At 40.7% G+C, this 15259-nt stretch overlaps 1 protein-coding gene and 1 long non-coding RNA gene across 2 annotated transcripts; both read left to right on the top strand.

Annotated features, from left to right (window-relative positions):
- The first annotated feature begins 3701 nt into the window (after window positions 1-3701).
- Window positions 3702-8195, top strand: LOC308104562 (signal-regulatory protein beta-2-like). The gene is made up of 3 exons (XM_080455006.1): window positions 3702-3749; window positions 7038-7370; window positions 7520-8195. The coding sequence occupies exons 1-3, from the start codon at window positions 3707-3709 to the stop codon at window positions 7885-7887; spliced, it is 744 nt and encodes a 247-aa protein (XP_080311132.1). The 5' UTR covers window positions 3702-3706; the 3' UTR covers window positions 7888-8195.
- Window positions 8196-8626: 431 nt separating this feature from the next.
- Window positions 8627-11924, top strand: LOC308105333. The gene is made up of 3 exons (XR_013934899.1): window positions 8627-8699; window positions 9241-9305; window positions 11393-11924. It is a non-coding gene; the product is annotated as an uncharacterized lncRNA (long non-coding RNA).
- Window positions 11925-15259: the final 3335 nt, after the last annotated feature.

The following is a 15259-nucleotide window of genomic DNA, read 5'->3' as shown; positions in this document are numbered from 1 at the left end:
TGTCTGTGTATGCATGTGTGCGCTCTGTCTGAAGTCAGAGTGACATTTGGTCATTTGGTGAGTTTTAGTTGACTAATGTATGTAAAATTGCCACAATGTGTGCACGCATGTGCACATAGGTGTGCAGCTGACTGGAAGAAACAGACTAATAAAATATACAAAGTGTGATAAAGACACAGATGAATATCTCCTTGGTGTCTTGTGCAAATAAAGACCTACACATTAGCAGCAGATATGCATGCAATGTATGGGAATGGGAGTGTCTTCACATATGAGTGTGTTCACAGTCATATGTGTGTAACTATAAGATTTAACCCAATTTCATAGATCACTTACAAGAAACTAACAGTGAGTACATGGTGTGAGGCGTAGTGCACAGAATATCTGTGATCCTAGAAGTTCTGATGAGGAGGAAGGGCCAGTGTAAGAACACTGACTAAGAGGTCACCTCTCAGAGAAATTAAACATGTTTTATTTTTGACAGACTGAGGCAAACAACCCATGAAATACAATTTTTAAATTGATAAAAATCATTTATTTTCCACTCAAGGATGTGCCACTATGTCCGACAACAATAAGATTGTTACATTTTTTACATGTAAAAAACACAATATCTGTAATTATGTTTCATCGTCATCTATGCTTTCTGCAGACAAGTATAATGTAACACATGGTGTTGTAAGTCAAGTAGCCTCACGAGCATATACTGGAATGAACTGCTTACATTACAGTACATGGGCTGCGATTATCATGACTGTATTAATGCAAGGCAAGGTAAGGCTGTTTGTATAGCACATTTCGATGAGATGATGAGATGAGATATACTTTATTGATCCCTGAAGGGAAATTAAGGTGTTACAGCAGCATATTGTGATAAAAAAAATTATATACCAGACAATACAAAACACTATACTCAACAATAAGCAAGACACCTTCTACATATACATTTCTACCACAGACAACATTCATAGACACACATGGACACAATCACACGAGAGCAAAACCGACACACAACCACATGGTTCTGTGTCTGTGTTCAGGTAGAGAATTCTCAATCGTTGTAGGCAGTCTGATGTTCAGTTGGCACAAAGGAAAGTCTCTACTGCTCTGTTTTCATCTGCGGTAGAATGAGTCTCTGGCTGAAGGTGCCCACCCTCTTCTGCAGCTCGCCATAGAGTGGATGGGAGGGTTATCCAGGATGGAGTTGAGTTTGTCCCTCATCCTCCTCTCTAACTATCTTCAACCCATCCATCTCCAGGCCTTATTGAGCTTATGCAGCTCCCAGGCTTTGATGCCACATCCCAGCATACCACAGCATAGAACAGGATGCTGGCTACCTGGAAGGGAGGGAGCAAGTGGTGGAAGTAAACGGCACCCAGTCCCCCCCCCTCCCTGTGACTTGTGGTGTCCCACAAGGAAGTATACTAGGACCTTTACTGTTCCTGATATATGTGAATGACATGTCATCGGCCTGCGACTGCAAGCTGTTCCTGTTCGCAGATGACTCGGCCCTGCTAGTCTCGGACAGGGACAGGCTGCAGGTTGAGAAAACTCTCAGCTCCGAACTCAACAAGATCTGCATCTGGCTCTCTGACAACAAACTTTCATTACACCTGGGTAAAACTGAATCCATCCTCTTTGGGTCCAGTCCTAACCTTAGCAAGGCAGAGAGTTTCACGATCAAAGTGGGTGATGATGTCATCAAAAGAAAGGATGAAATTACCTACCTGGGCTCCATCTTGGAGGCAAACCTCTCTGGTAACAAAAACGCCGAAAAAGTGATCAAAAATGTCAACCGAACAACACGCTATTTGTGGAGGATTGATCGCCTAGTCAGTAAGAATACTCTGAAGATTCTTGCAGGGGCCCTCATTCAAGGTCATTATGATTATGCATGCACTTCATGGTATCACAACACCTCCAAGGCCTTAAAAACAAGGCTCCAAACATCCCAAAACAAACTTGTAAGGCTACTTCTTGGCCTCAATCACAGAACCCATCTAACCCCTGCTCATTTTGCTAGGATTGGATGGCTTAGGGTTGAGGACAGAGTACAGCAACTTGCTATGGGCCTGGTCTTCAAGATACACCACAACATTGGGATCCCCCTGTATTTGTCAAAATACTTCAAAAATGTTAATGAAGTCCATGATCATAACACCAGAGGCAGCTCCACTGATCATGTTCAACCCAGATTTGGCTCAACTAAGGGTATGAACTCGTTCTCATGCTATTCATCAAAAATGTGGAATGCCCTACCAAAAGGAGTAAAGGAGTGTAAAACCCTACTCACTTTCAAAACTGCCCTAAAGATACACCTTCAGGAGGCTGCAATTCGAAAATGGCCCCTGTCTAAGTCTTAAACCTACCCCTCCCTACCCCCCCCCCCCTCCTTCATTTTCCTCTTTTGTATATATATATTTTTTTTTTATTTCTCTCGTCATACCAGTAACCTGAAAGCTGATTGTATGACATTCTGTATAGTAGTGTGTATCTGCCTGCCTCTTATATTTCATCATGATTTGTGTGCATGGGGTTCTCATCTTAAACAAGCGTAATGCTTAATGAGGGTTTCCAGTTTAGTAGACCTTGTATTGTGAATTTGTACTTAAATTTGTACAAACCACAGACTGATAGAACATCCTCATTAGCCTTCTACTCACTCAGGTTCTGTCCCTTGCTGTAGACAGTCATTTCAACAGCAAAGTAATTCGAAGTCCTTTTACACAAGACATCACAAGCTTTAAGACAAAGTGCAAAAGAAACACATTAAGGGGCTGTGTCCACCGAGGTGTTTTTTCCCCCTGAGCGCAATGCATGTTTTTGAATTGTATTCAAAGGGAGCACCACATGTTTACGCTGTGCCGGAAACACAGCAGCATGACACGGCACTGAGCATCTATTACAGATATATATATATCTCAGATATATTTTCTGATACCGGCTGATACCATCCCATATGAAGGAATGCCCAACCGAAAATCCTTGCTTTGTCTGTATCTGTCTCTGTCTGCGTGTCAGTCTATCTACGTCCAAGGAATACATGTATTGGCTTCCCTGATTAGCAAACCCAACCCATCGGCTTCACGGATCAGCTAAGCTTTGCGTTTGTGTAGCTGTACCATACAGTATATAGAGATCAATGTGCTGGCATCATAAAATCTGATTACTATGATAATGGCCACAGCTCTGGATACTCTGACAATGAGTCCAACGACAACAAGTACAATGGGTATTGCATTCCTAGATATGGCATGCATTTCCACCGGGGACTGCCTATAAGTCCGACATCCCACTGGCGTTACACTGGCCTAGTCATCTTTTTACATTTCCTCCCAGTTTTAGCCCATTCAATGAATTTTTATGGCACCAGACGTATCAGCAGGTGGAGATCTCTGATCGTCTGGCAACGTGTCGTGAGACTGTTTTTCTTTGTTTGTATACTACTTGTTCATTGAATACGTAATTTAAGCCTATTTGTTTTCTTTAGTTAGTTTTTTCCTCCCTGAATTGTCCTTTATTTTAGCCCATAATTATATTGTTGTATTTATTTTTATTACATTTTTTCTTTTGTACAAATAACCAACAGTTTGACGTACAGGAAGTGTACCTTTCATGTTCCAGACAGTCACATGATGCATTTTCCGCTTAGTAAACCTTGATCATCAGACTTAACGTTTCATTTGAGGTTTTCTGTCAAAACACAATGACTGGAACATTACTTGTCCTGCTTCTTCTTAGAACAGTGTGTAAGTACTATTCTATTTTTTTTATTTTGTTATACTGTGTGGTATTTTATTGATGAAACACCTCACTTTGTTCAGTCAGACGACAACACATGAATCAAAGACAGACGGACTCAATGGCGCTCATCAATTTTACGTGCTGCACGGAGAGATCAGTCTAGCCTTCTCCTAGACCCAAAAACCTTCTGACCTCTCTTCTCCGTGCGACACCTTTAATTCATCATGTGGTTTCATAACATATCATAAAGAGGAACTAACAGGTTCCTGTTTGCTCAGTGTCTAATAAAGTAATACATATACACCAGAAGACGCAGCTGATCTAATCTGCACATAGGTCAAAATACAATATGTTTAAGGAAGCGAGTACTTGTGTTAGAAGGCAAGCACATTTCATGATTAATACAAGTAAAAACACAATGTGAGTTACATACAAATAGAAAATATAAACTTTGATCCCTATCATTCCCTCCTGTTTTTCATTTTATGCAATCATACTTTGTTTTTCTCCTTTCAGGTAGGGCTGTCTTGTGATCCACATTTTCCAACCCACCGTCATAATAAACCTTAGTACTTTTCATTAAATTACAAGTCATAATCCTCCTGTGTCGTCCGTCCAGTCAGTTGTACGGTCCCCCAGTACTGCTAGCTGACCTAACCTTTTCCATGAGGTTCCTAGGCCTCGTGCTATAGATACATGGGGTATTTGTGAACTCCTCATTAATGCACTAGTTTCTGCAGGGACCCCTACACTCACCACCACACTCCCATCTGAGTCCTCATATAATGTTTTGAACACTACTCTCTGTGGTCCTAAACGGTTCACCATGTTATCATATTCTTTGTCAGGCCCGGGGGTTTTCTTGTATCTCATAGTCATGTGTAAGTCTTCTGGGGCCATTAAGGTCTGTCCGTCACGTGGTGTAATCATGCTCAGTAGCTGCTGTGCTGTGTTAGTCAGGTCTTGTCGAGGCATATCTAAAGTCCAGTAGTAGCGAGGCTCGCCTATGGCCTGTGAAACAAATATTTGATCTTCTATTTTCTGCCCCGGCCCCACTGATCTCATGCCCCCCGTGACTGGTACTAGACTTAATTTTAACTTTTCCATGCCATCTCGTCCTAGGAGGTTCACTGGACAATTTTTAATGTAGACAAATGGCAGGCTAGTGGTGATACCAGATATATCATCCCTGACTGTGAGAGGTTTAGAAACTGGTCTTTGATCTAAATGACCATTGGCTGATTTAACAAATATGGTGCTAGTCTGGGGCCACATGTTAGAGACTTCTTCTTTTAAGACTGATGAATCTGCTCCACTGTCACACAAAAAGTTAATTTTTACACCATTAATTGTCAACACACGGGTGGGTTTAATATTTAGGTTCCTAATAGTTAAAAAGACCTCGGACAAATCTACATGATGTATTCTCTCTGTGCTTTCTGTGTCTTCTACGTCTAGTCACTCTTGGGACCAATCTGAGTTCTTAGGTGCTGAGGGGCGCTGTCTGTCATCCTTTCGCTCATACTGCTTTCCTCCTTCTCTTGTCAGTGGCTGATCTGACCTACAGTTCCTAGCCATGTGTCCCTCTTCCCCGCACCGGTAACACAAAAACTTCCTGTTCTCACTTCTACCTCCACGGCCTCTGCCTCTTCCCCGGCCCCCAAAACCCCCTCTGCCTCTCTCTCCTCCTATGAAGTATACCTCTCCATCTCCCCCCTCTGCGGCCACAAATGCTGATATCTTTTTCTTTTTCTTCTCATTGATGTGACTGGCTGCGTGCTCTGCATAATTCATACACTCCTGTACTGAACCTGTTCGGTAATGGACATTATGCTTTTTGATAAATTCTGCTATGCCTGGCCCAAAACCATTCATGAGGGCCAATTTAAGCTGTTGTTGGTAAGGGGACGCTTCCTGAGCGTCGTATGGGATCCCACTATTGGCTCTGAAACACTCTTCTAGCTTAACCCTGTAGTTTTGCACACTTTCCTTCTCATCCTGTCTACATCCTGCTATCTTGGTGTAATCTGGACGCTGTGCAAATACTCTGCGGATGTCGACATAAACAGCGTCGGTTTGATTCACTAAGTCCTGTACTCCTACCACCAGGGCGGCTGGGGGAACTGCTGCATTAACCCCTGTGAACGCTCCCTTCACTCTTCCCCACTCATGCCCAAAAATGTTCAAGAATGTTCTAAGGACCTCAAGCCCATTCAACTTGAATGCAAGCACTAGCGCTGCGTGATCAATGCAAAACTGTGTTGCGTCCTGTTTGTATGGGGTGAGCCCTTCACATGCTTTTCTACAGTCTTCAGCTGTCCATGGGCGATATACAGATATGGTTTGTGCTGCATCTGGTGCTCCTTCACCTATAGCTACGCCAAAATGAGGATTTGCCACTTCAATCATAGGGAATATCTGCCCCCCTGCTAACCCTTCCGCCCCCATACTTAACATGCTAAGATCGGGGTACAGTGATTTTGTTTGTGATCGGGTTACGGGTGGACTAAACTGCCCACTCTTCTCTGCTTTAGCCAATTCTTTCTCTATTTTTTCCCTAGCACGGGTGTCTCTCGCTTTTCTGTCGCTGTCCTCTTTTCTTTTAATTTCTCTCTCTCTCTCATCATTCTCTTCCTCCAACTGTCTTTCTCTCTCTCTGCGTGTGACAGCTTCTCCCTCCAACTGTCTCTCTCTCTCTCTGCGCGCTACGCACGCTCCTGTCTCGTCATCCAAACTCACTTTCTGCCAACTTTTCTTCGCTGCTGTGCTTACTGACACTGCAACAGTACTTGAGTTTTTTCCTTCTGACCTCTCTTCTCCGTGCGACACCTTTAATTCATCATGTGGTTTCATAACATATCATAAAGAGGAACTAACAGGTTCCTGTTTGCTCAGTGTCTAATAAAGTAATACATATACACCAGAAGACGCAGCTGATCTAATCTGCACATAGGTCAAAATACAATATGTTTAAGGAAGCGAGTACTTGTGTTAGAAGGCAAGCACATTTCATGATTAATACAAGTAAAAACACAATGTGAGTTACATACAAATAGAAAATATAAACTTTGATCCCTATCATATACTTTGTTATACCCATATTTAGATAATTTTTAACTTTGTAACACATTTTATGTATATAAAAGCTAGAAGAAAGAATGTATTTTTTACACCAGATTGGTCTTTGTTTTACCTTTGTTCTTTGTTTTGTGTTGTTGTTTTTAGTTTTTTGCTTTTTCTTGTTGTTGCTTTTTTAACTATTAAGTCTGTTTTTGTTTCTATCTTTTCTTCAGTCATGATTCAGGTTCCCCAGCAGGTACCTTTGAAATTTGTCAAACTCAATGAAACCATCACTATAGGATGCCCGGGAGTTAAAGGATCTGGATTTCTTTACTGGTACAAGCAAAGTCTGGGACATACGCCCCAACGGGTTTCTTCGGCAACCTATGGCACAACAAAACTATTTGGACAGTTTAACAATTCTCGATTCATCGTCAATAAAAACTCTACTGCCTCCAGTCTAACCATCAGAAATATCAACAAAGATGATGAGGCAACATACTTCTGTGGAATAGGAGAATCATATGATATGAAATATGACAACGGCACATATTTAGTTGTAAAAGGTATAGTACTGTATGTCACATTCATTCTCTACTGTATGTACTGAGATTTGAACTGTTAGATTTGAACTGTTACGACTGCATACAGAGGCCTATTGTATCTTGTAAGCCATAGGTATGTGTTCACTCTAAAATCACTATTCTATTCACAGAGTCTGGCCATGAGAGGTCCATCAACCAAACTTTGGAACCGGTGTCGGTCCCGCTCGGAGACCCGGTGACATTCAAATGCTGGATTCTCTCTGAGACTAGAGAAGACAGTGCCCAGTGTGCTGGAGGACACAATGTGTTCTGGTTCCGAAATGAGTCCCATCCTGGCATGGTTTCATCTCCCTGGGACAGGAGAGGGGAATGTAAAACAGAAACAGGTTCAGGTCCACAGAAATGTGTTTACAGTCTCTCCAAGGACAGTGTCCTCTCCTCTGATGCTGGGATGTACTACTGTGCTGTGGCTGCATGTGGGGAGATACTCTTTGGCAAAGGATCTAAGCTGGAGATAAGTAAGATATGCATTTGTTAATAGAAGCGATGACATAGCTTTAGAACATGTTTTTCTTTTCTCTCTCTCTCTCTCTCTCTCTCTCTCTCTCTCTCTCTCTCTCTCTCTCTCTCTCTCTCTTCCTTTGAATGCACACATTGTAATGATATTGTATAAGTAAACCTTCTGGCTTTTTGGTTTTAACTGTGCAGTTCACTATGGTATGTTTGTATTGTATATACAGTTTTTTAGTTTGAATATTTCTGCATGCTCATTTTCATTTAATGTTGGTGTTAATTATGGTGTAAATTATGACGCTCTATATTCCCATATTACCGTCAATGGAGGGCAAAAAAGTCATTTGTATTTGTCTGTGTTTCTTCGGAAGGTATAGACAGACAGTGCGACCTATTAGTGGTTTTCGATTTCACTGAAATTGTAATTTGTTTAAAATTGTTATGGTAACATTTTACATTATTTCGTTTTTTACATGAACGTTTTAATATTTGTCCAATAACAAAAGTTTTTAAATATTAAAAAACCACAGTATCCAATTAGGGAATACTTATTATACACAATTAAAGTCAGGCTATTGACTTCATATTGTATTGTTTTAGATAATCTATTATCATATGGTGTTATACTATATTAAATTTGTGTAGTATAAAAGGATATATTTTCAGTGAGTCATAAACAGTTAAGATTTTTTTTGTCTCTGATTCCAGGTCAGAAGTTGGATCCACTTGTCATTGTCCTGGTTGTACTGGGGTTACTATTGGTGTGCTGTGTGATCGTGATTGTCGTTCTTATTTACTACACCAGAAATATAAAGAGTGTTTGTGAACATTGCCAAGGTATAATAAGATCGATTACATGATGCATAATAATACATCATTATGTGTTTTGTTAAGTATAGCTCCAAAAACAAGGATTCAACAAAAAAATGGAAATATTTTTTTCATCCTTTAGTAAAATCTCATTGAGAAAAAAAAAACTAATCTTTTGCAAGGGATATGTGTATTGTTGTATATTTATTTGTACACACTTTTTCCAGCCCTGCTTCCCCATCTTTGCAAATTACTCCATACTACAGTACCTCCATACTATGAGACATTTAGTTCATTATAAACTATAGATATAAAGAATAGATAATTATTATAAATTATAGATGAAAACCAAAACAAATGTAAATCAAGAAATGTAACTTCACGCCTGCTAGTGTGATAAATCACACAGTGAAATGACATATTGTATAACCAGTTCCTTAGAATGTTGTTCTCAACTGGGACCCTCTATCAAATTTGCAACACATTTTGGGTCACAACTCGCAGGTTCAGAAACACTTTAGAAAGCTTATAATTTGACTTGTTTTTAATTCCATGTTTTTACTTGCAGGAACACTGATCACTTCATCTCATCTTGGACATGACCAGTCAGCTGTTCATCAGTCAAGGGAACAGGTAATTATTGAATACTACGCTGATGCCCGTTGGGAACGTTGCTGTTGAGAATGATGCCAGCTAGGCACGTATGGCCCGCCCCTCCGACACAATACCCATTCACTCGTTGTACCCGCAGTCAGAGTACCCGTTGTAACCGTTACCAGAATACTTGTACTTATTAAACTATACATTTCATTTTGAAAAACTTGATATGTTGCCTAATGCCTAGTGCTACAAACTACTGTCGTTTAAGTTAACCTTGAAATTATATTCAGAGACAGGAAGTGTATTACTGTAATACTGCATAATCCATAATGTGTCATAAAAAAGGGATGTTGGTGAGTTGTGGTAAGCCGGCTTCATCCCAAAGGTTTCAGTGAATTACCCCCACAACATCTCCACAAGGCTCGACAGGGAATTATGTCATCCCAGTGCCACCACCTGCTCCTCACCCATTCTTAGTGATCTGATATATAACTAGAAAAAGTGCTCCTCGGAGCACAGGTCTCCGCCAGGTCAGGTAGGTTATTGTGGGCCAACAATGTTCGGAATTCGCCAATCAGGATGGAATATGAAAAATCGTCAGAACCATCTTGATCACTTGACTATAGAGATAATGGGTACCGATTTGCATGATGATTGGACAACATTTGTAGGAGTAATACAAAAAAGAAAAGTGTTGAAAAAATCGGCCTCCTGGTGGCGCTATAATAGGGCAATGTTAAAGGGTGACATTTGTTCTTCAACATAGTGCAAATCAGCGTGCAAAGTGTCACCTCAATCGGACGCTGCGTTCATGATTTGTGGCATTTTGTTCAAAACAGGCCACTTCTGCAAACTTTAGATGTCAATGTTAGCCAATCAGGATGAAATATTAAAAATCAAACAGTTCCATCTTGATCACATGACTATAGAGATCATGTATACCGATTTGTGTGAAATTTGGATAAAATCTGAAGGCTTAATATCCAAAAATGTGTTTTACATACTCCTGGTGGCGCTATAAAAGGCAAATGTGAAAAATGCAGGGCAGATGTTTTTCCTTGGCCTCTAGGGAGTGTGCGTGCAAAGTTTCATGCAGATCGGTGCAGTTATAGTTAAAAACACAAATCAGCCTTTTATAGCGCCACCATGAGATGTCAAGTGCCATTTGTTCCTCGCCGTAGTGGGAATGTGTTTGTGAAATTTCACGGAAATCGCAAGCTGCGTTCATGATTTGAGGCATTTTGTTCAAAACGGACCAATCTTGCAAATTTTGGAAGCCAACCTTAGCCAATGAGGATGGAATATGGGAAATCGGACAGATCCGTGTTGATCACATGACTATAGAGATACTGTGTACCGATTTGCATGACGTTTGGATAAAATCTGTAGGAGTAATATTAAAAAATGGGTTTTGCACAAATCGGCCTCCAGGTGGCGCTATAACAGGCCCATGTGAAAAATTTGAGGCAGAGGTTCTGAATTGGCATCCAGGGAGTGTGTATGCACAGTTTGGCAGCGACCGGGCCAACGTGCCGGAGATTAACACACGGACAGGACACACACACACACACACACACACACACACACACACACACACACGGACGGACGGAAGGACGGACAGGGGGGGTAAAACATACTCTCTCGCCATGCCTTTCGGCCTGGCGGAGACAATTAATCCACACTAAGCCTACCCTGACACCACTCCTCCATTTAGGTTTACACTGGATTTATCATATCACCCAATTTTCTCATAATTGATCTCATCAATGCACTGATGGGATGGTTGTCTTACAACGGCTCCACCCAACAGTTCAGAAACTCACCTACAGGTACAACACAGTCAAAAGCTTCATACAGTAGGCCTACTTGTGCTTTACGATGTGTTCTTCTCCCTGACTGTGAGCTCTCTCAGACATCGTAGGGTTGTGGTTGTCAAGGAATTGAGTCCAGAGCTCTGTTGTCTTTGGTGTGTTTGGAGTGTTTAAGTCAAGAATCAATGCTGTTTTATCTGTCTTTGTTGATTCAAATGTAATTATGATTTAGTCACGACTCTGAGTGACTCTGAGTGATTTAGATTAGGCCACAGCTCTGATCTCTGGTTCCATAATTATTTTCTCCAGGATGGTGATGATGCTGTTGAAGAAGAAGTGAACTATGCAGCATTGGATTTCCCTGCGAGGAAAGCTAAAGGAAAGAAAAAGATAAAGAGAGAGAGAGAGTTGAACTCTGAGAGTATATACTCTGCTGTGAGATTAGACTGGCAGTGAAGTGCTTCAACACGGTTAGCTGTCACATCTAAGATTACATTACAATACATTAGTTTAAATGACACTTTATTGCTCACCAATGGGAAACATTTGCCAAGTTGATTTTAAAGTTTCATAGGTGCACACAGCACAGATCAGGTTATCATTCACAATCAGTCACATAGAGTGTCCATTCAGGCTCTACACAGTAATGTATTTATGAACACTGTGTACTTCAGTGATTAGTGATGCACAGTGACAGTGTACTGTACTGTAACGTAGTAGTCAATAAACAGTGTGATCAATACTATGTTGTAGTGCATACTGAATATACAGTGATGTTCAATAGTGTGCAATTGTGTACAGTAGCCTTGATAAACATTTTGGTATGATACAAGATGTGATATTACCCATCTTCATCTTTTGTGTATTGTCTGATGGTCAGATCAACATCATGCAGCCATGCCCTCGTTCTGGTCCTACGTTGAAAACGACGTTTTTGAAGGTGGACTGTATAGGGTTAATTCTTTACAATATCGACATTGCTGTAATATGTAGAATTGAACATTAAATAGCTTCATATTCTGTGTGCCCACATGTATGGCCTTGTTCATTTCTATACTTTTTATATATTTTTTATTTATTTTTATAACATTTTAATGGATTTTCAATGTTAAAGGGTAATTTTGGACTAAGGTTTTCTTACCTTTTCTATGATATCTTAGGATGAATGGTACAGTAGAAAAAGTTCTTAATTCCATCCCAGGGCCGCCACAGCTTAAAACGTGCGCCAATAGGCCTTGCGCTAGATCGCGTATTTTAATAGCTTTTTTAAAGTTTTTTTTGTGAGATCTGACGTTCATAGTGACAGAACACTATGCAGCGAGAAAAAAGAAAGAAAAAAAACCTAAGTCTCACTAGACGAGATTGAAATCTCGAGAACAAAGTTCAGGACAGGGTAGACATTAGCTACAAGATGAGGTCATTAAGGACTTCGGATCAGTCTCAGAACTTTCAGACACAGTTGCACCCCCAACATGTTCTTACAATCCAAAAAAACAGAACATGGTGTGTGATTGGTCAGATGTTTAAGGTGTAGTTTATTGAGTTTTAGTATTTTTTGCATTCTGGCAAGGCTTCATTCTGCTGCCAGCCATGGGTTCCTCACTGCTGTACAGAAGTCATACGTTTTTTACATAAACGTTTTTAACAAGCAGCTTTGCATGTGAAATCAGTGAAAATTGTGAAACTAAACAGCATATTTAGTCTAAAAAAAAACATTTACAAGCTCCAAGTGGCTGCAATCGTTCTGTGTGCTTTGCTACAATTGACCACTTTGATCTGCTGGCACTTGCTGCTCAATTGAGCTACTAGTCTCACGACGTGAGACAACTTCCAGGAGGTCCAAACACCTCTGCAATCCCCCTCTGAGTGACTATGAATAATGGCAAAACCTTTGTTCCTCCGTGACATTTCCCACAGCACATTGAAGGGATATCTAGGTATAAAACCATTGCTTACAGTCCTGGTTGTACACTGCTTCAGTGGCTCGAGCGACCGACAGAGCAAGCCACTGTGTTGCTAGGCAGATTCATTGAGCAGATTACTGACTGGGCAGGCTTCAGCGTTCAGAACTCTTTTGAGTTCGGACATCGGTGGGACTATTTTTAAGAAAGCCCCTTAACTGACCACTAAGGAATATAATATACACATAATAATACCACAAGTGCAGTCAGCCCAGATCTCAAATACATGCAGTATGTGTTGTCTACATAAAGTGCAGCCAATAATGTGTTATTTATAATAGTAGACAATATGGGATTGGAAAAGTGGTGTATATAATGTGCTTGATGAGTGGAGAAGTAGGATTAAGACTGGGTCTATCTGAGAAAGGCCACATTGTAGATTTTTCTGGTTGTCTCCTCCAGGCCGAAAAAAATGTCCAAGACTATGTTTTGCACCCTGTCTGTCCATCTGTGTGTCCGTCTGTCTGTGAGCAGCTAATCTCCGGCACCGTTGGCCCAGTCACTGCGAAATTGTGCACACACACTCCCTGGATGCCAAAGCCTAACTTCTGCCCTGAATTCTTCAGATTGGCCTGTTATAGCGCCACCAGGAGGCAGATTTGTGCAAAACAATTTTTTTTATATTAATCCTACAGATTCTGTCCAAAAATGTGTCATGTGATCAAGACGGATGTGTCCGATATTTCATATTCCATCCTAATTGGCTAACATTGGCTTCCAAAGTTTGCGGGATAGATCCGTTTTGAACAAAATGCCTCAAATCATGAACGCAGCGTGCTATTTCCGCAAAGTTTTGCATGTACATTCCCACTAGGGCGAGGAAGAAATGCCACACTTTTCACATTGGCCTGTTATAGCACCACGAGCAGGTCTAATTTAGCAAAACACATTTTTGGAATGTGTGTGTGTGTGTGTGTGTGTGTGTGTGTGTGTGTGTGTGTGTGTGTGTGTGTGTGTGTGGGGGTGTGTGTGTGTGTGTGTGTGTGTGTGTGTGTGTGTGTGTGTGCACACATGCACAGTGGCGGACTTAACTGTAGGCAAGGTTAGGCGACCGCCTGGGGCCTCAAGAGTTAGGGGGCCTCATGAAAAAAATTAAATACATTTCTGTAGCCCTACTTTTAGCTTTTTAATGGATCCCATGTTAGTAAAGTCTGATAAAAGTATCAAACTCCCAAAATGCACCAGAATACTGGAAATTACATCTATTCTGTTAAAAAATAATCTGTGGAGGGCGTCTCATACTATCGTTCGCCTGGGGCCTCCAGATCCTTAAGTCCGCCCCTGCACATGCACACATACACCAGCAAACTACAAGATACAGGGGAAGCTGAGCATCGTTCACACTTCAACGTGTGAATTTACGGGGGGCATTCTGATAAAAAATAAAAATGTCTTTCCTTTGTCAGCAGTGAGAGGCAGGCTAGAGCAGTACTTCTCATTTAGTATTTCATTTCATTATGCATAGTAGCTAATGAAAAATGTACTATAAATATCCATGACATACTTTAAAGTGAGTAAAGCAAAAATAGTTATGTTTGTAGCCTAAACTTTGTATTTATTGTTATTCTCTTGTGAGTTACGTATCAAACGTAAGTGCAACACTTTTATGAAACTGTACTTTTATAGCAAAATCTCTCAAGTAAGGCACTTGGTTTTAAATTGTTTAAAACTTAAGATGGGGTCTTTTCAAAGATTTCTGCTCTAACCACAGCTGACTATAATTAGCCCATTCTAGGCCTCTCAAAATGCATGTGAGCTACATATCCTGTTGATACTAACATTCAGCGAAACAGCCTCAGTGGTCTGAGCTGCTATGTGGCTTTTCTTCCATGTCAAACCATTGATACGGAAACAATACCACATATTGTACTGTAGCTCTGCAGCAAGACGACAAAAGAATACACATACTTACATACAGTAGGGTCAACCAAGTAAAATGTTTTGCATATTACATGCTGTGATGTACTATGTCTGCCCTGGAATAAATAAAAAAAATCTGAGCACCGGACCAGGGTGAAGCACTATTGAAATCCAAGGGATTATTATAATTATTATTCATTTCGCAAATACAGTCTATTGCCTCTTGGAGGCATTACTTAAACCAAAAGTAAGCCAGAATTTTTTGTGCAGTTTTAGTGTATTTTTTGCCTTGCCCGGCAAAGACATTTACAGTATTTAGTGTATGTGTGTGTGTGTGTGTGTGTGTGTGTGTGTG

The sequence above is a fragment of the Gymnoscopelus braueri genome (genome assembly GCF_963280865.1).
Source record: "Gymnoscopelus braueri genome assembly, chromosome: 17".
Lineage (NCBI taxonomy): Eukaryota > Metazoa > Chordata > Actinopteri > Myctophiformes > Myctophidae > Gymnoscopelus > Gymnoscopelus braueri.
This window is presented reverse-complemented; position numbering and strand designations above follow the sequence as displayed.

What these genes read in the sequence shown, in the direction of transcription:
- LOC308104562 (XM_080455006.1), top strand. Translation starts at nt 3,707, where the DNA reads ATGACTGGAACATTACTTGTCCTGCTTCTTCTTAGAACAGTGT. An exon ending in GCTTCTTCTTAGAACAGTGT is followed by an intron (nt 3,750 to 7,037) that starts GTAAGTACTATT and finishes TCTTTTCTTCAG; the next exon opens with TCATGATTCAGGTTCCCCAG. An exon ending in CACATATTTAGTTGTAAAAG is followed by an intron (nt 7,371 to 7,519) that starts GTATAGTACTGT and finishes TTCTATTCACAG; the next exon opens with AGTCTGGCCATGAGAGGTCC.